The sequence below is a fragment of the Tachypleus tridentatus genome, chromosome 6 (genome assembly GCF_004210375.1).
Source record: "Tachypleus tridentatus isolate NWPU-2018 chromosome 6, ASM421037v1, whole genome shotgun sequence".
NCBI classification, from domain to species: domain Eukaryota; kingdom Metazoa; phylum Arthropoda; class Merostomata; order Xiphosura; family Limulidae; genus Tachypleus; species Tachypleus tridentatus.
Window position 1 is genome coordinate 152,890,259 of NC_134830.1, and position 20,555 is coordinate 152,910,813.

At 31.8% G+C, this 20,555-nt stretch overlaps 2 protein-coding genes across 2 annotated transcripts; both read left to right on the forward strand.

The window, feature by feature from the left end:
* Positions 1-9,485: 9,485 nt before the first annotated feature.
* Positions 9,486-14,322, forward strand: LOC143254097 (acetylcholinesterase-like). The gene is made up of 3 exons (XM_076508870.1): positions 9,486-9,623; positions 11,826-13,332; positions 14,039-14,322. Exons 2-3 carry the CDS (start codon positions 11,846-11,848, stop codon positions 14,220-14,222), a joined length of 1,671 nt encoding a protein of 556 aa, XP_076364985.1. The 5' UTR covers positions 9,486-9,623; positions 11,826-11,845; the 3' UTR covers positions 14,223-14,322.
* A 3,965-nt stretch (positions 14,323-18,287) lies between these two features.
* Positions 18,288-20,279, forward strand: LOC143251501 (uncharacterized). Its single transcript, XM_076502780.1, has 2 exons — positions 18,288-19,193; positions 19,412-20,279. Exons 1-2 carry the CDS (start codon positions 19,097-19,099, stop codon positions 19,633-19,635), a joined length of 321 nt encoding a protein of 106 aa, XP_076358895.1. The 5' UTR covers positions 18,288-19,096; the 3' UTR covers positions 19,636-20,279.
* Positions 20,280-20,555: the final 276 nt, after the last annotated feature.

Here is a 20,555-nt window from a genome sequence, read left to right on the forward strand (position 1 = left end):
AGAAATGTTCATATGTTAGCTATTCATTCTTCTGATAAAATACAGTTGTTAAAGACAGGATAGAAATGTTCATATGTTAGCTATTCATTCTTCTGATAAAATACAGTTGTTAAAGACAGGATAGAAATGTTCATATGTTAGCTATTCATTCTTCTGATAAAATACAGTTGTTAAAGACAGGATAGAAATGTTCATATGTTAGCTATTCATTCTTCTGATAAAATACAGTTGTTAAAGACAGGATAGAAATGTTCATATGTTAGCTATTCATTCTTCTGATAAAATACAGTTGTTAAAGACAGGATAGAAATGTTCATATGTTAGCTATTCATTCTTCTGATAAAATACAGTTGTTAAAGACAGGATAGAAATGTTCATATGTTAGCTATTCATTCTTCTGATAAAATACAGTTGTTAAAGACAGGATAGAAATGTTCATATGTTAGCTATTCATTCTTCTGATAAAATACAGTTGTTAAAGACAGGATAGAAATGTTCATATGTTAGCTATTCATTCTTCTGATAAAATACAGTTGTTAAAGACAGGATAGAAATGTTCATATGTTAGCTATTCATTCTTCTGATAAAATACAGTTGTTAAAGACAGGATAGAAATGTTCATATGTTAGCTATTCATTCTTCTGATAAAATACAGTTGTTAAAGACAGGATAGAAATGTTCATATGTTAGCTATTCATTCTTCTGATAAAATACAGTTGTTAAAGACAGGATAGAAATGTTCATATGTTAGCTATTCATTCTTCTGATAAAATACAGTTGTTAAAGACAGGATAGAAATGTTCATATGTTAGCTATTCATTCTTCTGATAAAATACAGTTGTTAAAGACAGGATAGAAATGTTCATATGTTAGCTATTCATTCTTCTGATAAAATACAGTTGTTAAAGACAGGATAGAAATGTTCATATGTTAGCTATTCATTCTTCTGATAAAATACAGTTGTTAAAGACAGGATAGAAATGTTCATATGTTAGCTATTCATTCTTCTGATAAAATACAGTTGTTAAAGACAGGATAGAAATGTTCATATGTTAGCTATTCATTCTTCTGATAAAATACAGTTGTTAAAGACAGGATAGAAATGTTCATATGTTAGCTATTCATTCTTCTGATAAAATACAGTTGTTAAAGACAGGATAGAAATGTTCATATGTTAGCTATTCATTCTTCTGATAAAATACAGTTGTTAAAGACAGGATAGAAATGTTCATATGTTAGCTATTCATTCTTCTGATAAAATACAGTTGTTAAAGACAGGATAGAAATGTTCATATGTTAGCTATTCATTCTTCTGATAAAATACAGTTGTTAAAGACAGGATAGAAATGTTCATATGTTAGCTATTCATTCTTCTGATAAAATACAGTTGTTAAAGACAGGATAGAAATGTTCATATGTTAGCTATTCATTCTTCTGATAAAATACAGTTGTTAAAGACAGGATAGAAATGTTCATATGTTAGCTATTCATTCTTCTGATAAAATACAGTTGTTAAAGACAGGATAGAAATGTTCATATGTTAGCTATTCATTCTTCTGATAAAATACAGTTGTTAAAGACAGGATAGAAATGTTCATATGTTAGCTATTCATTCTTCTGATAAAATACAGTTGTTAAAGACAGGATAGAAATGTTCATATGTTAGCTATTCATTCTTCTGATAAAATACAGTTGTTAAAGACAGGATAGAAATGTTCATATGTTAGCTATTCATTCTTCTGATAAAATACAGTTGTTAAAGACAGGATAGAAATGTTCATATGTTAGCTATTCATTCTTCTGATAAAATACAGTTGTTAAAGACAGGATAGAAATGTTCATATGTTAGCTATTCATTCTTCTGATAAAATACAGTTGTTAAAGACAGGATAGAAATGTTCATATGTTAGCTATTCATTCTTCTGATAAAATACAGTTGTTAAAGACAGGATAGAAATGTTCATATGTTAGCTATTCATTCTTCTGATAAAATACAGTTGTTAAAGACAGGATAGAAATGTTCATATGTTAGCTATTCATTCTTCTGATAAAATACAGTTGTTAAAGACAGGATAGAAATGTTCATATGTTAGCTATTCATTCTTCTGATAAAATACAGTTGTTAAAGACAGGATAGAAATGTTCATATGTTAGCTATTCATTCTTCTGATAAAATACAGTTGTTAAAGACAGGATAGAAATGTTCATATGTTAGCTATTCATTCTTCTGATAAAATACAGTTGTTAAAGACAGGATAGAAATGTTCATATGTTAGCTATTCATTCTTCTGATAAAATACAGTTGTTAAAGACAGGATAGAAATGTTCATATGTTAGCTATTCATTCTTCTGATAAAATACAGTTGTTAAAGACAGGATAGAAATGTTCATATGTTAGCTATTCATTCTTCTGATAAAATACAGTTGTTAAAGACAGGATAGAAATGTTCATATGTTAGCTATTCATTCTTCTGATAAAATACAGTTGTTAAAGACAGGATAGAAATGTTCATATGTTAGCTATTCATTCTTCTGATAAAATACAGTTGTTAAAGACAGGATAGAAATGTTCATATGTTAGCTATTCATTCTTCTGATAAAATACAGTTGTTAAAGACAGGATAGAAATGTTCATATGTTAGCTATTCATTCTTCTGATAAAATACAGTTGTTAAAGACAGGATAGAAATGTTCATATGTTAGCTATTCATTCTTCTGATAAAATACAGTTGTTAAAGACAGGATAGAAATGTTCATATGTTAGCTATTCATTCTTCTGATAAAATACAGTTGTTAAAGACAGGATAGAAATGTTCATATGTTAGCTATTCATTCTTCTGATAAAATACAGTTGTTAAAGACAGGATAGAAATGTTCATATGTTAGCTATTCATTCTTCTGATAAAATACAGTTGTTAAAGACAGGATAGAAATGTTCATATGTTAGCTATTCATTCTTCTGATAAAATACAGTTGTTAAAGACAGGATAGAAATGTTCATATGTTAGCTATTCATTCTTCTGATAAAATACAGTTGTTAAAGACAGGATAGAAATGTTCATATGTTAGCTATTCATTCTTCTGATAAAATACAGTTGTTAAAGACAGGATAGAAATGTTCATATGTTAGCTATTCATTCTTCTGATAAAATACAGTTGTTAAAGACAGGATAGAAATGTTCATATGTTAGCTATTCATTCTTCTGATAAAATACAGTTGTTAAAGACAGGATAGAAATGTTCATATGTTAGCTATTCATTCTTCTGATAAAATACAGTTGTTAAAGACAGGATAGAAATGTTCATATGTTAGCTATTCATTCTTCTGATAAAATACAGTTGTTAAAGACAGGATAGAAATGTTCATATGTTAGCTATTCATTCTTCTGATAAAATACAGTTGTTAAAGACAGGATAGAAATGTTCATATGTTAGCTATTCATTCTTCTGATAAAATACAGTTGTTAAAGACAGGATAGAAATGTTCATATGTTAGCTATTCATTCTTCTGATAAAATACAGTTGTTAAAGACAGGATAGAAATGTTCATATGTTAGCTATTCATTCTTCTGATAAAATACAGTTGTTAAAGACAGGATAGAAATGTTCATATGTTAGCTATTCATTCTTCTGATAAAATACAGTTGTTAAAGACAGGATAGAAATGTTCATATGTTAGCTATTCATTCTTCTGATAAAATACAGTTGTTAAAGACAGGATAGAAATGTTCATATGTTAGCTATTCATTCTTCTGATAAAATACAGTTGTTAAAGACAGGATAGAAATGTTCATATGTTAGCTATTCATTCTTCTGATAAAATACAGTTGTTAAAGACAGGATAGAAATGTTCATATGTTAGCTATTCATTCTTCTGATAAAATACAGTTGTTAAAGACAGGATAGAAATGTTCATATGTTAGCTATTCATTCTTCTGATAAAATACAGTTGTTAAAGACAGGATAGAAATGTTCATATGTTAGCTATTCATTCTTCTGATAAAATACAGTTGTTAAAGACAGGATAGAAATGTTCATATGTTAGCTATTCATTCTTCTGATAAAATACAGTTGTTAAAGACAGGATAGAAATGTTCATATGTTAGCTATTCATTCTTCTGATAAAATACAGTTGTTAAAGACAGGATAGAAATGTTCATATGTTAGCTATTCATTCTTCTGATAAAATACAGTTGTTAAAGACAGGATAGAAATGTTCATATGTTAGCTATTCATTCTTCTGATAAAATACAGTTGTTAAAGACAGGATAGAAATGTTCATATGTTAGCTATTCATTCTTCTGATAAAATACAGTTGTTAAAGACAGGATAGAAATGTTCATATGTTAGCTATTCATTCTTCTGATAAAATACAGTTGTTAAAGACAGGATAGAAATGTTCATATGTTAGCTATTCATTCTTCTGATAAAATACAGTTGTTAAAGACAGGATAGAAATGTTCATATGTTAGCTATTCATTCTTCTGATAAAATACAGTTGTTAAAGACAGGATAGAAATGTTCATATGTTAGCTATTCATTCTTCTGATAAAATACAGTTGTTAAAGACAGGATAGAAATGTTCATATGTTAGCTATTCATTCTTCTGATAAAATACAGTTGTTAAAGACAGGATAGAAATGTTCATATGTTAGCTATTCATTCTTCTGATAAAATACAGTTGTTAAAGACAGGATAGAAATGTTCATATGTTAGCTATTCATTCTTCTGATAAAATACAGTTGTTAAAGACAGGATAGAAATGTTCATATGTTAGCTATTCATTCTTCTGATAAAATACAGTTGTTAAAGACAGGATAGAAATGTTCATATGTTAGCTATTCATTCTTCTGATAAAATACAGTTGTTAAAGACAGGATAGAAATGTTCATATGTTAGCTATTCATTCTTCTGATAAAATACAGTTGTTAAAGACAGGATAGAAATGTTCATATGTTAGCTATTCATTCTTCTGATAAAATACAGTTGTTAAAGACAGGATAGAAATGTTCATATGTTAGCTATTCATTCTTCTGATAAAATACAGTTGTTAAAGACAGGATAGAAATGTTCATATGTTAGCTATTCATTCTTCTGATAAAATACAGTTGTTAAAGACAGGATAGAAATGTTCATATGTTAGCTATTCATTCTTCTGATAAAATACAGTTGTTAAAGACAGGATAGAAATGTTCATATGTTAGCTATTCATTCTTCTGATAAAATACAGTTGTTAAAGACAGGATAGAAATGTTCATATGTTAGCTATTCATTCTTCTGATAAAATACAGTTGTTAAAGACAGGATAGAAATGTTCATATGTTAGCTATTCATTCTTCTGATAAAATACAGTTGTTAAAGACAGGATAGAAATGTTCATATGTTAGCTATTCATTCTTCTGATAAAATACAGTTGTTAAAGACAGGATAGAAATGTTCATATGTTAGCTATTCATTCTTCTGATAAAATACAGTTGTTAAAGACAGGATAGAAATGTTCATATGTTAGCTATTCATTCTTCTGATAAAATACAGTTGTTAAAGACAGGATAGAAATGTTCATATGTTAGCTATTCATTCTTCTGATAAAATACAGTTGTTAAAGACAGGATAGAAATGTTCATATGTTAGCTATTCATTCTTCTGATAAAATACAGTTGTTAAAGACAGGATAGAAATGTTCATATGTTAGCTATTCATTCTTCTGATAAAATACAGTTGTTAAAGACAGGATAGAAATGTTCATATGTTAGCTATTCATTCTTCTGATAAAATACAGTTGTTAAAGACAGGATAGAAATGTTCATATGTTAGCTATTCATTCTTCTGATAAAATACAGTTGTTAAAGACAGGATAGAAATGTTCATATGTTAGCTATTCATTCTTCTGATAAAATACAGTTGTTAAAGACAGGATAGAAATGTTCATATGTTAGCTATTCATTCTTCTGATAAAATACAGTTGTTAAAGACAGGATAGAAATGTTCATATGTTAGCTATTCATTCTTCTGATAAAATACAGTTGTTAAAGACAGGATAGAAATGTTCATATGTTAGCTATTCATTCTTCTGATAAAATACAGTTGTTAAAGACAGGATAGAAATGTTCATATGTTAGCTATTCATTCTTCTGATAAAATACAGTTGTTAAAGACAGGATAGAAATGTTCATATGTTAGCTATTCATTCTTCTGATAAAATACAGTTGTTAAAGACAGGATAGAAATGTTCATATGTTAGCTATTCATTCTTCTGATAAAATACAGTTGTTAAAGACAGGATAGAAATGTTCATATGTTAGCTATTCATTCTTCTGATAAAATACAGTTGTTAAAGACAGGATAGAAATGTTCATATGTTAGCTATTCATTCTTCTGATAAAATACAGTTGTTAAAGACAGGATAGAAATGTTCATATGTTAGCTATTCATTCTTCTGATAAAATACAGTTGTTAAAGACAGGATAGAAATGTTCATATGTTAGCTATTCATTCTTCTGATAAAATACAGTTGTTAAAGACAGGATAGAAATGTTCATATGTTAGCTATTCATTCTTCTGATAAAATACAGTTGTTAAAGACAGGATAGAAATGTTCATATGTTAGCTATTCATTCTTCTGATAAAATACAGTTGTTAAAGACAGGATAGAAATGTTCATATGTTAGCTATTCATTCTTCTGATAAAATACAGTTGTTAAAGACAGGATAGAAATGTTCATATGTTAGCTATTCATTCTTCTGATAAAATACAGTTGTTAAAGACAGGATAGAAATGTTCATATGTTAGCTATTCATTCTTCTGATAAAATACAGTTGTTAAAGACAGGATAGAAATGTTCATATGTTAGCTATTCATTCTTCTGATAAAATACAGTTGTTAAAGACAGGATAGAAATGTTCATATGTTAGCTATTCATTCTTCTGATAAAATACAGTTGTTAAAGACAGGATAGAAATGTTCATATGTTAGCTATTCATTCTTCTGATAAAATACAGTTGTTAAAGACAGGATAGAAATGTTCATATGTTAGCTATTCATTCTTCTGATAAAATACAGTTGTTAAAGACAGGATAGAAATGTTCATATGTTAGCTATTCATTCTTCTGATAAAATACAGTTGTTAAAGACAGGATAGAAATGTTCATATGTTAGCTATTCATTCTTCTGATAAAATACAGTTGTTAAAGACAGGATAGAAATGTTCATATGTTAGCTATTCATTCTTCTGATAAAATACAGTTGTTAAAGACAGGATAGAAATGTTCATATGTTAGCTATTCATTCTTCTGATAAAATACAGTTGTTAAAGACAGGATAGAAATGTTCATATGTTAGCTATTCATTCTTCTGATAAAATACAGTTGTTAAAGACAGGATAGAAATGTTCATATGTTAGCTATTCATTCTTCTGATAAAATACAGTTGTTAAAGACAGGATAGAAATGTTCATATGTTAGCTATTCATTCTTCTGATAAAATACAGTTGTTAAAGACAGGATAGAAATGTTCATATGTTAGCTATTCATTCTTCTGATAAAATACAGTTGTTAAAGACAGGATAGAAATGTTCATATGTTAGCTATTCATTCTTCTGATAAAATACAGTTGTTAAAGACAGGATAGAAATGTTCATATGTTAGCTATTCATTCTTCTGATAAAATACAGTTGTTAAAGACAGGATAGAAATGTTCATATGTTAGCTATTCATTCTTCTGATAAAATACAGTTGTTAAAGACAGGATAGAAATGTTCATATGTTAGCTATTCATTCTTCTGATAAAATACAGTTGTTAAAGACAGGATAGAAATGTTCATATGTTAGCTATTCATTCTTCTGATAAAATACAGTTGTTAAAGACAGGATAGAAATGTTCATATGTTAGCTATTCATTCTTCTGATAAAATACAGTTGTTAAAGACAGGATAGAAATGTTCATATGTTAGCTATTCATTCTTCTGATAAAATACAGTTGTTAAAGACAGGATAGAAATGTTCATATGTTAGCTATTCATTCTTCTGATAAAATACAGTTGTTAAAGACAGGATAGAAATGTTCATATGTTAGCTATTCATTCTTCTGATAAAATACAGTTGTTAAAGACAGGATAGAAATGTTCATATGTTAGCTATTCATTCTTCTGATAAAATACAGTTGTTAAAGACAGGATAGAAATGTTCATATGTTAGCTATTCATTCTTCTGATAAAATACAGTTGTTAAAGACAGGATAGAAATGTTCATATGTTAGCTATTCATTCTTCTGATAAAATACAGTTGTTAAAGACAGGATAGAAATGTTCATATGTTAGCTATTCATTCTTCTGATAAAATACAGTTGTTAAAGACAGGATAGAAATGTTCATATGTTAGCTATTCATTCTTCTGATAAAATACAGTTGTTAAAGACAGGATAGAAATGTTCATATGTTAGCTATTCATTCTTCTGATAAAATACAGTTGTTAAAGACAGGATAGAAATGTTCATATGTTAGCTATTCATTCTTCTGATAAAATACAGTTGTTAAAGACAGGATAGAAATGTTCATATGTTAGCTATTCATTCTTCTGATAAAATACAGTTGTTAAAGACAGGATAGAAATGTTCATATGTTAGCTATTCATTCTTCTGATAAAATACAGTTGTTAAAGACAGGATAGAAATGTTCATATGTTAGCTATTCATTCTTCTGATAAAATACAGTTGTTAAAGACAGGATAGAAATGTTCATATGTTAGCTATTCATTCTTCTGATAAAATACAGTTGTTAAAGACAGGATAGAAATGTTCATATGTTAGCTATTCATTCTTCTGATAAAATACAGTTGTTAAAGACAGGATAGAAATGTTCATATGTTAGCTATTCATTCTTCTGATAAAATACAGTTGTTAAAGACAGGATAGAAATGTTCATATGTTAGCTATTCATTCTTCTGATAAAATACAGTTGTTAAAGACAGGATAGAAATGTTCATATGTTAGCTATTCATTCTTCTGATAAAATACAGTTGTTAAAGACAGGATAGAAATGTTCATATGTTAGCTATTCATTCTTCTGATAAAATACAGTTGTTAAAGACAGGATAGAAATGTTCATATGTTAGCTATTCATTCTTCTGATAAAATACAGTTGTTAAAGACAGGATAGAAATGTTCATATGTTAGCTATTCATTCTTCTGATAAAATACAGTTGTTAAAGATCATTGTTGGTTGGAAGATAGTCAGAAGTGAATGAGACCTTGGACGTCTTCGTCAAATTTTGTCGTAAAGGAATAGAACCTTACACCTCAGTTTACCTTTCAGGAACTGATGCAGTTGTACCAGTTAAAGATGGAAACACACCTACTTAAGCCTCTTCCACTGAGTGTTTGTTTATGATATTTTCATTAACCCTTGTATGTATACAACAAACAATACCTTTTTTTCTATTGTTCAAATATAATAAAGTACCAATAGTTTATTAACCTAAACTTTGAAGATATTAATAAGAAAGAAAAAAGACTTACAACTTATACAGGTTGATATGGTTTCCATAGCAATTATCTTCCCATCTTAACTAAAGAGTCTCTGGTGTTCAGCCACAGAGTTATCGACGAGTATTGAAAAGCGAGTCTCTAGGTGAGTCTGTGTTATCAATATGATAGTTATATAACGTATTGTTTCAATGAAGCATCTAAAGATCACATTATAATTAACGTAACTTATGTGAGAAAAGAATGAAACAATAAATTTCGAATTCATTTATTACGTAGAACTAAAAAGAATCGTGCATATGACACCTGAATTTTGTAACAGGTTAAAATGTTAACCGTTATGGTAGAGGTGATCTTTCTGTTGTTTTATCCAGATAACTTTATCTTATTCGATTTCTTAATCTTTCCCTAAACGTAATTATTAACTTTGCCCTTATACGTACACTTCACATCTAATGCTTGTGAAATGTTTATCGAAAAACATAGAGAAAAGTGTTTTATTTGTGTGTTTATAAATTATTTCCATATTCCACATGTCTCTATTTCTTTATGGTATCTCACTATCTGTTGCTCGTTGTTGAACATGAGAATTCATATCGCTAAAAGTTCGATGTTTGATTCCTAAGTAATCACATCACACATAAGTCACTGCCGGATTCAGTGTGTATGTGATGGGGGGATACCTCAACTTTAAATCACCCTATGAAGGGGTATCCAGCATGGGGACTCAAATGGTTTCAATCCGATTCTGCTTAGCAACAAACAAGTTCGTAGTACTTATTTTTGTCTCTACATAAAAAGTCGGGTACGATTCACCACGGTGTGCACAGCACATAGCTCAGTGCAAGTTTGCTCCAGACAAATGAACAAAACTAGATGCAATTTTGTATCCATCTGTATAAGGTTTTATGCTATTTTAATGCAGTTATTCTACTGACAAAGACATTAGTAATTTTATTTTAAACAATTTATCTTAAAATCTATATGCTATATATTTGATGCTATTCAAAACTGCATGAAACTCCTATTAAATCTAGGGTTACCACAAATCGAGTAAAAATGGTTATAGAACCACGTGGTCCATTTCTTAACCAAGTATTAAATGTATCAACGTATAATATCAAAATCAATACAGATAATGTCTCTAATAAATACGACTAGAAACTTCACGTTTATAGCCTTCCTTCTGTTAAAAGTGTAATCTCTAATACTTCAATTATATCAAGAATAACCTTCCTTCTTATCGAAAGTCTAAACATTGTGAAGTTAATCTTTGTTGTTGTTAAGTACAGATAGAGGGCGCGACTGAAGAGGGAGAATGTTTCAAAAGTTAAACATTTTTATGGATTTGTGAAGTTATTTCATATTATAATTTCTAGTAATTTGGGCCATGTGCACTTTTTAACATAATTTACTTCCCCAAAACAATATTTTAACTACCAGGGTTTACAGGTTTCTAACAAGACAGTGAGGTACACATTACACGTTATAATAACTCGTAAAACCTCACGTTATAGTTACAGTAATCTAACACTTAGACTGTGATTACGAACTTTAAGTTGTAACAAATCGAAGCACCTTACGTTAATGTTCACGGACACATGTTAACTGGAAAAAATTAATTCACATTAAATTTAAATCAACATTTTGACTGCAGAAAATAACTATTAACAACTGCAGCAGTTGTATCAAGAATAATAATAAAATAAATTCAAAATATTTAGAATATAGTAACATGTAGCTTTAGGGTTAAAGTTTCACTCTTTGTGAAGCTTTTAAAATAATGTCTTATGACACAAAACATTGATAATAATAACCAATCAAAATCATTGTACAAGTTCAGTTTATTCTTCCAATTATTTACTGACCAATCAATGTAACTGTTAAAATTCACCTTATTCACTTTAGTAGTTTTGTTTCATCTTTTTCAAAATTAAACTGAATTGTAACTTCGTTGTTTAAATACCTTGATCATCGTTTTTATAAAACATTAATCCATGTTTTTAAACAGTCTCATGAGATTTGAATTTCTGCGCTATTAGTCCATAATTTAACAGTGATAGCAGATAGGGAAGGCAGCTGAACAACAATACACACCTCCAACTTTTACCAAATAAAAAGTAAAACTGACCATCACATTACAACGCTCAAACAGCTGAAAGTGCAAGCACGTTCCATGCGCGGGAAATCGAACCTGCGACACACAGATTGCGAGTCGAGCACCCTAACCATCAAATGACATTCTAAAGTGATTTATAAAGTCAACGCATACTGAAATTAAAGTTCAAACTAAAGTAATGTCTTTATTTACTTGTTGGTGTTATACACTCTCCAATTTTCTATACAGCTGCCAAGTGAGGGTACGAGATGATTGGAACCACGTCAGTAATTCTATACTTCATATTTCATCTGGAGCTGATAACAGCTGCAAACACTGTCCACACAACGTCTGGCCTGGTTCGTGGATTGACCACATACACTGCAACAGGAAAGACTATAGATGTGTTCTGGGGAATTCCTTATGCAGAGCCACCTACTGGTCGTCTAAGGTTTCAACGTCCTCAACACAAACAGCCTTGGGAGGGAGTTCTAAATGCTACCACTAAACCAAACACTTGCATCCAGATCATTGACTTCTCTTTTGCAAACTCTGTTGAAACTAATAGGTGGAATAACAAACACCCTACCTTCAGTGAGGATTGTTTGTACCTCAACATCTGGGTTCCACATCCCCAGCCACAGAAGGCACCTGTCATGGTCTGGATTCACGGAGGAGGTTTTTACACTGGTTCGTCAACTCTGGATGCTTATGATGGTGGAATATTGTCCTCTGAAGAGAATGTCATCGTTGTTTCCATGAATTATCGTCTAGCAAGCTTGGGTTTCCTTTATTTCAACCGATCAGACGCGCCTGGTAACGTTGGACTTTTTGACCAAGTCATGGCTTTGGAATGGATAAATAAAAACATTGCACACTTTGGCGGTGACTCTGAGAAAGTGACAATTTTCGGAGAAAGTGCTGGATCCAGTTGTGTGAACTTACACCTTTTATCACCTTTAAGTAAAGGACTATTTAACAACGCAATAATGGAAAGTGGATCAGTTTTTAACTCTTGGAGTTTTCGCGATCGTGAAACTGCCATAAATCAAGGATTGCTTTTAGCAAAAGCTTTAAACTGTTCTAACGACCCTAGAGCTTTGAATTCCACAATGGAATGCCTTAGAAATAAGGATCCATTTGATCTAGTAAAACATGAGTTCATCGGATTGAACTTCTTGGAATTTCCTTTCACTCCTGTTGTTGATGGAATATTTCTCCCAGATATCCCGGAAAAACTATTGAAAGAGAACAGTACTAAGAAACCAAATCTCTTAGTAGGAAACAACAAAAATGAAGGATCTTTGTTTTTGTATTTTGAATTTCCAGAAATATTCACCAAAGAAGAAGTTGGTGTCACTCGGAAAGAATTCCACAGTTTAGTGGATAAAATAATTTACGATAAAAATGATCTCCAAAGAAAGGCTATAATTTTTCAGTACACGGATTGGTTAGAAGAAGACAACATCTACAGGAACAGGGACATGTTGATTGATTTGGTGAGCGATAAATTCTTCACATGTGATTCTATTAAATTTGCCCATACTTACTCAGAACTAGGTAATGATGTCTTTATGTACTTATTTACTCACATACCTTCTGTTAGACCTTGGCCTCGCTGGATGGGCGCTACACATGGTGACGAAATATTCTTTGTGTTTGGAGCACCTTTGAACTCTCTTCTTGGCTATAGCACCGAGGAAAAAGAACTTTCCAGAAGAATAATGAAACATTGGACAAACTTTGCTAAAACAGGGTGAGAACCGACTTCTGTTTATTTAGTATATATATCTAAGTAGAATTTAAACTCATTGGACCTTCCATTAGATGACATAATTAAGTATAACTTCAATTAATAAAGTTTCCAAGTGGCTAAGTGCTAAACTTGAGGACTTGTAACAATAAAATAAAGGTTCGATCCTTGTGCAATTTTGCCCTTAATGAAACAAATAAGTGTTAGAAAAACTATTCAAGGATTAGGGTTTCCCAATTCGACTTCAAATGAATACATTTGAACATTCTGTGTATCATACCTATTTTAATTGCTTCGAACTGAATTTCGAATTTTGCACAAAACTACACAAGGGCTATTTGTGTTAACCGTCCATAATTTGGCAGTGTAAGAACAGAGGGCAGGCAGGTAGTCATCACCACCCATCGCCAACTCTTGGGCTACTCTTTTACTAAAGAATAGTGAAATTGACCGTCATATTATAACGTCCCCACGGCTGAAAAGGCAATTTTGGTGTGACAGGAGATGGAACCCGCGACTCTCAGATTACGAGTCGAATGCCTTAACCACCTGGCCGTGCTGGGCCTAATTGCTTCGACCAAAATTTAACACTATTGTTTTGAAACAAAAGTTAGCATAGAATTATGATTTGAACAAAATAGATTTCAAAGAATACTGCTTCATAATAAAGTTTAAGTATGCAATTAATTACTATTTTTGTTATCCACAGCGATCCTTCTATCATTTCGGAGGAGTTCAACAAGACAACACATTGGCCAAGACACACTTTCAGATGGCGTCACTACCTGACGTTGGATACTCACGTCAGTACTGTTGGAAGAGGTCCTAGGGCCCAACAGTGTGCTTTTTGGACGTTATATTATCCATCACTTCTTGAAAAGACTTGTGCGTAACGTTTGCTTCTTTTCTCATTTCAGATGAAGAATCATTTCTTCGTAAAGATTATATTGATTTTTATGAAACAATAAATAAAACTTATCAACACCAGAATAACTGCGTTACTTGTATTTTTTATGCGAGTCTTTTGGTTCACGTGTTTAGACTATGCAGTTTGCCCATTTGGAATAACTGCATTACTAACAGTTTGGGCTATCGGATTTAACGTGACATCGCAAATCAAGGAAGACTCAACGCTCATTAAACCTGCAACAAATAACGGTTAGTCACCAAGATGATCTCCAGAAAATACTGTTAATCAGCATTTATGGTTCTACACCGTCTCAGTACCAATTTTAAACAAATTATCACTAGATTACTGGTGTTTTAATCCAAAGTTTGACCTTGTGGTTGAAGTTATGGGCTGCTTTTCGTGAGGTTCAAAGTTTATCTATTTCTTTCTGAAATTTTACATTAAAACTGCCTCATGAGAAAGGGAGAGATTAAAATCAACGACAAGAAGAATGCTAATTTAACTTGAAAATGCCAAAAAAGTTGCTCTTGGAACGACGGTATAAAGTTAGAAGGTACAACTTTTCTTCATGGGCCCTGGCTAGGCCTGAAATCCGGAGGTCAAAACTCTTCGTTTTGGGTCTCTTAAGCGTTGAGATAACCCATCTGCCAGATATAATAATATAATAATTCAGGTTTAACAGTTGAAATAGTAAATTTTTCTATCGATAGAAAACCAGCAGTAGGTCCTTGTTATAATCGTTATAACAATTCTTATGAATTGTTTAAGTTTATGACCTTTTATGGTTTATTAATTAAAGTATAAGACAGAAATTTCTTCATGGAATTTAATATCATTCAAAATATAATAAGGCCTAATGCACGCTTCTTTGGAATTTAATACATTGTAAATATACATGTAATAGCTATATATATTTTAAGACTACCGGATTATTTGTTTAAAACCTAAACAAAGAAGAAATAAGAGAAAATCATCAAATTTATCAGAAAAACTAAATTAAAATGAAGAAAATCAACCATATTTTATAGTTTAAACTATACGAACTTTTTTATTAACCTTACTAAGACCTGTGTGTCCCTTCAAACTTGAGTCTGGACTGAACTTCTGTTTATATTATGTTGATAACGTGACTGTCACGTGTACCCTGCAACCCTATAAACGATTGGGACAAACACGTTTGCAATCAGTTTAACGGATATGTGGAAGGTTCAAGGTGTTGGAAAGAGTCGTGATAGGGGTAAGCGTCTAGCAGGTGTCATGGTGAACTGAGACAGTTTCTTTGGTAGGCTCTTCCAAAATATCAATTATTTGAGTTAAACAGCAGTGGAAAAAGTTAAATAACATGTTTGCTGTGAGAGGGAGTTATGATTGCAAGTGTGTAGTGTCGAAGAAAGAGAGAGAGGTAATATGGTTACACAAAATGGTCAAAGTCCAGCTGTCATCACACAATACGTCAACTGACAGACCTTCAGTGTACAATAATTATAATCCACGCACACCTGAAGTCGCACATTGCAAAGAATGCTGTAAGAAATGGACTACGGCAGTAGGAGGCCATTCCTAGTGGTCCAGTGGATTTTATTACCAAGAAGAAGAAATCTTGAGTGGTGTAAAGTGCGTGAACCAATAAGGAGTGATGAAAGTTGACTTGGTTCGACGAATTACTTTATTCTTTTTATCACAGAAGACAGATTTGGAACAAGCAAAAAGAATAACTAATTAGGTAACAACTGTCCTGGTTTCTGGTGTTAAAGTGATGTTTCACTATACCTTGGACTCTTTGATCAGTTTAGAAGACACAGTCATGTCTTATGAAGTGCGTCCAATGATGTTTAATCCCACCTTTCAAAAATCTGTCCTCTGGTGATGAGGCCAAGAAGATTGTTCAAATTGAAACCAATAAACACAGTACTTGTCACAAACACGAAGTCTGTTTGTGAACGAGAGCAAGACCGTGTTTTCTTATAGTAGTCCAAGAAAAGCGGTGAGAATGAAATCCAAGAGGTACATGTTTGTTTGTTTTTCCCGGCGTTTTCATTGGTCGTTTATTTGATTATTTTACAAAAGAATAATTTCGAAAATAATAATTGGATTAAAAATAATAAAACAAATAAGATGATAATAAATTTTTTGTTCTTTCCTTTTTGAATCATTTATCTAAATGTTCCATCTTCTTCCACTGTCTATATTGGAGGTCGAGGTACCATGATGTTTGTTATTTGAAAACAGTTTGTTTTGTTTTGAATTTCACGCAAAGCTACAGGAGAGCTATCTGTGCTAGTTGTCCCTAATTTAACAGTGTTACACTATAGGAAAGGTAATAAGTTATCAAAATCCACCGCCAATTCTTGGGAAAATATTTTACTATCGAATATTGGGATTGACCATGACTTTATAACGCCCCACACACCTGATAGAGCGAGCACGTTTAGTGTTACGGGGGTTCGATCTCACGACCCTCAGATTATGAGTCGAACGTTTTAACCAGCTGGCCTTCTGAAAATGGTAACGAAAGGTTAAATCCCGTTTGAATCTTCCAAGCGTAAAACAAGTGCATCGTAACAAGAAACTTTAATGTTAGTTGGGTTTTTCTTAACATTTTCACGCAAGGGTTATCTGCGTAGGCACAGTTGGCCAACTTAACCTACCGCCAGCCATTGATGGGTTTTTCCTTATAAAGGTGAACAGTGAGATTTCACAGTTGTTTTAATAACGTGCCCACAACTCTTTAACATCAGCAGTAGCTCTTACTGATCTAAATTCATCTTTGATCTCTAATATCTGAAAGAGGTACTCTGTATACAAGTTTTCCTAAAAAACAACTACCACGTCAGCAAATAAAAAATAACTTCGATAAAAATTACACAAACGACCTCTGTGTTGATATGGGAAAATGTCCACCTGAGTACCTGAATCCTGTTTAGATAAGACAGTGCAGAGAAAATAAACTGAAGGTTTGTTACAAAAGAACATGTACGATGCTGAAAACCAAATTCCTTCTTCTAACACCCCATTGGTAAGCACGAGGGCTAAAATTCGGTTTCGATACATAAGTTGGACAGAACAAAAATAAACCATTTTGTAGTTTAGCTTTTAAAGACGTGTAAACACAATCCTTTCAATTCCCTTACGACAAAGCGGCAAGTTTCAAGTTATATCGCTAAACATCAAGTTTCGATACCAGTAGTGAGTGCAGCACAATTGACCCATTATGTAGCTTAGTTTTAAAGAAAAGTAAACAGAACCATCCAAACGTTACAATATCAAGAATAACATTTCGTCTTGTTAAAAGTCTCATCATTGTAAAGTTAATCTTTGTTGTCAGTAAGTACAGATAGAGGGCGCGACTGAAGAGGGAGAATGTTTGAAAAGTTAAACATTTTTATAGATTTGTAAAGTTATTTAATATTATAATTTCTAGTATTTGGGTTAGATAATATAAAAATAACTAGATACAGTAATTCTGGTAAACAAAAGTAAGACGGTTCAAGTTTTAACTTAAATTTCAGTGGTGTAAATTTTACTACAACCTTAAAATAATCTCAGGGTGTAACATTACTTTAGGCTTAGGTATATTTCACCTAACGAGTAAATCGAAAAATATATTGTTTTATTTAATAAGTACAATCCAAAAGGTGGTTTATTGTCTTTGGATGTTTTAAGAATTAACTTGTTATGCTATTTTTCTAAGTTTTATGTAAGTAAAGACAAACCTTATTACTTTTGTGTAAATACAAAGCAGTGATAAAAATATAATTGGTTCTTAAACGTTAAGTATAACAATAGTCGTTAATGATAGGCTACTGGTAAATCAGTCCAATGAATATTACTTTAATTACTTGTATAGTAGTCAAATTAGTCAAATTATAGAAGAAAGAATGTTCATGTTAAGTTTTGAGAATCATAGTTTATGATACTCTCAAATCTAAATCTACCGTGATCTACAAAATCGTCATAGCTAAATTTCTGATCTGGTACAAATCACCTAATAAAGATCCATTATTAGTCTCAACACTAGCGCCACCTGTTCCAAGTGATTGTGGATGAGGGGTGTTATTTTTCCGCGACTTCAGGATGCTCAGAAGCATTTGCATCAAAAACATTTTTTGGAGGACTCGAACACCTTTGGAATTGGTGCCCATAGGCTGAAGTTAATGTGCCATTTATATATTTATTTAATTACGATCTACAACTTCGACTACAAATTAATTTATTGGCTGAAAAAATACATTAAAGCAGTGTTTCAATAGTTGTTACAACTTTTGACAAATGTTTCTATTGTAGTGATCACGTGATCGCCACCTAGTGAAAAATACTTTGATCTCATTATTATTATTATTAATTTGTTACTCCAATTATCTCTTAAACAGATTGCACAACGCAACAAAACTTTAACCTTTTTTTGTTCCTGGACAGAAAGTTTTATTTCCCAATTTCTTATGCCTAAAGTAAATGGAAAAGACCTATTTTTCTCTTCAAACTTTGCTTTTGCGACCTGGGTTGTAAAATTTTCAAATTTACTCATTTTTTTCAGAACATTCCAAGTACATTCAGTGCTGAGTAGCTGATGAAGAATATTCTCGAACTTCCAAGAATTTTCTAGTGTTATAGAACTTACGCGAAGTTTCAAGAACCTTTTAGAATTTTCTAGAGCTTTCCATAGCAATATATATACAGAGGCTCACTACTCACAACTTCACTTTAGTTCTAGATTTCCAAGTGAACACATAGACCTACCTGATTTTATCAGAGATGGCATCAAGAAGCTGCAAGCATTCTCCAGATGCATTCTGCTATATGTGTGGTTAAATTATCAAAACAAGAGCGAAAACGTTCTCTGTGACAGCATCTGCTAAAATGTGTAAAGCCTATAAGGTGTATTTCGGCATGCCTGTCAGGGATCAAGACAAACCCTGGGTATTTTACCTGAAAGCACTGCAGAAAACTCTAGAAGGTAAGACTGACAATTTTTGCTTGCTTGAATGCTAAGATTTTATATTATACAAAGTTTAGATCTTTTAAAATATAAATATCCTTTAATTTATTATTTTCTTAAATTTCCAATAGTACAGAAAAAATATCACATAAAATATTTTGCACAAACCTCTTACACAATAGTTGTGCATGAAATAAATTTGTTCTTCATAATTATTTTATTTTGCTCTTTTGCAGGATGGTGCAGAGGGGAAAAGAGAACCATGAAGTTCGTTATTCCAAGAATTTGGCGTGAACCAAGTGACCTCTCAAGCAATTGCTACTTCTGTATGATGGACACTTTCAAACGTCAGGCTGGCAAGAATGCATCTGCTGTCATGTATCCAAACCTTCCATTATCCATCACCACAGTGCCACACTGCCCTGAGTTCCCTGTACTTACTCCGCCGAAAAGAAAGTAACCATCCTCAGAAAAGAACAAAACATCAGAAGAGAAGGCAGACATTGAAGATCCAGATTACTATTTCAGAGGTGCAACTGGTGAGAGAAACCCATACAATCGCAACTACAGAGACCTCAATGACTTGATCAGATTAACAAAGTCGAATGCTGAGCTTTTGACATCAAGGCTCAAGGAGTGGAATTTGTTAGATGAAAGTGTGCAAGTCGCACGTCAGAGGAAGCTTCACCGATATTGTTCAAGCTTCTTCACTCGTCAAGATGGGCTCTGCTTCTGTCACAATGTATCCGGTCTGTGCAAGATGAATAGAATTGCCTGTAACCTGAATGAGTGGCGCCTCTTCATTGAGAGCTCATCCAGAAGCCTCAAAGCTGTGCTGCTCCATAACGGGACTAAGTATCCGTCTTTTCTCCTGGCTCATCTGGTGCACCTCAAAGAGCAAGGCGAATGCTTCCACCAAGATATACTGGACTTTGAACGCTGCTACCAAGGAGCGTATAACGAAAACATGATGAAAGACTATATTTGGGGGGCTGATACGTGAAAGTTATTTATATTACAGTCGCAAATCTCGAAAAACTACTCACTTCTAAACATTTTTCTTCATTTTGGTATAACTTTAGTATAAATACATGTAAATCTTGATTCATATGTTGGTTTATTCAGACCTTACGTAAATGAAAATTGCAAACTTGCCAATTTTTACACCGAAAATAGGTTGATTTCTAAATTTTATTATACAGGTCACAAAAGCAAAGTTTGAAGGGAATAATGGCCATTTTCTGTACTTTCACAACATAAGCAATTAAGAAATAACACGTACTATCCAGGAACAAAACTTGTGTTACATTATGTTATATGTATTATTTACACACAGGTAAGAAATATAACTCAACTGAATTCAAGGATACTGTACTGTAG

Excerpts from the sequence above, each read along its gene's own strand:
- LOC143251501 (XM_076502780.1), top strand. The coding sequence starts at position 19,097 with ATGTGTAAAGCCTATAAGGTGTATTTCGGCATGCCTGTCAGGGATCAA. Across the intron at positions 19,194-19,411 it reads ACTGCAGAAAACTCTAGAAG|GATGGTGCAGAGGGGAAAAG; the intron begins GTAAGACTGACA and ends GCTCTTTTGCAG.
- LOC143254097 (XM_076508870.1), top strand. The coding sequence starts at position 11,846 with ATGATTGGAACCACGTCAGTAATTCTATACTTCATATTTCATCTGGAG. Across the intron at positions 13,333-14,038 it reads ACAAACTTTGCTAAAACAGG|CGATCCTTCTATCATTTCGG; the intron begins GTGAGAACCGAC and ends TGTTATCCACAG.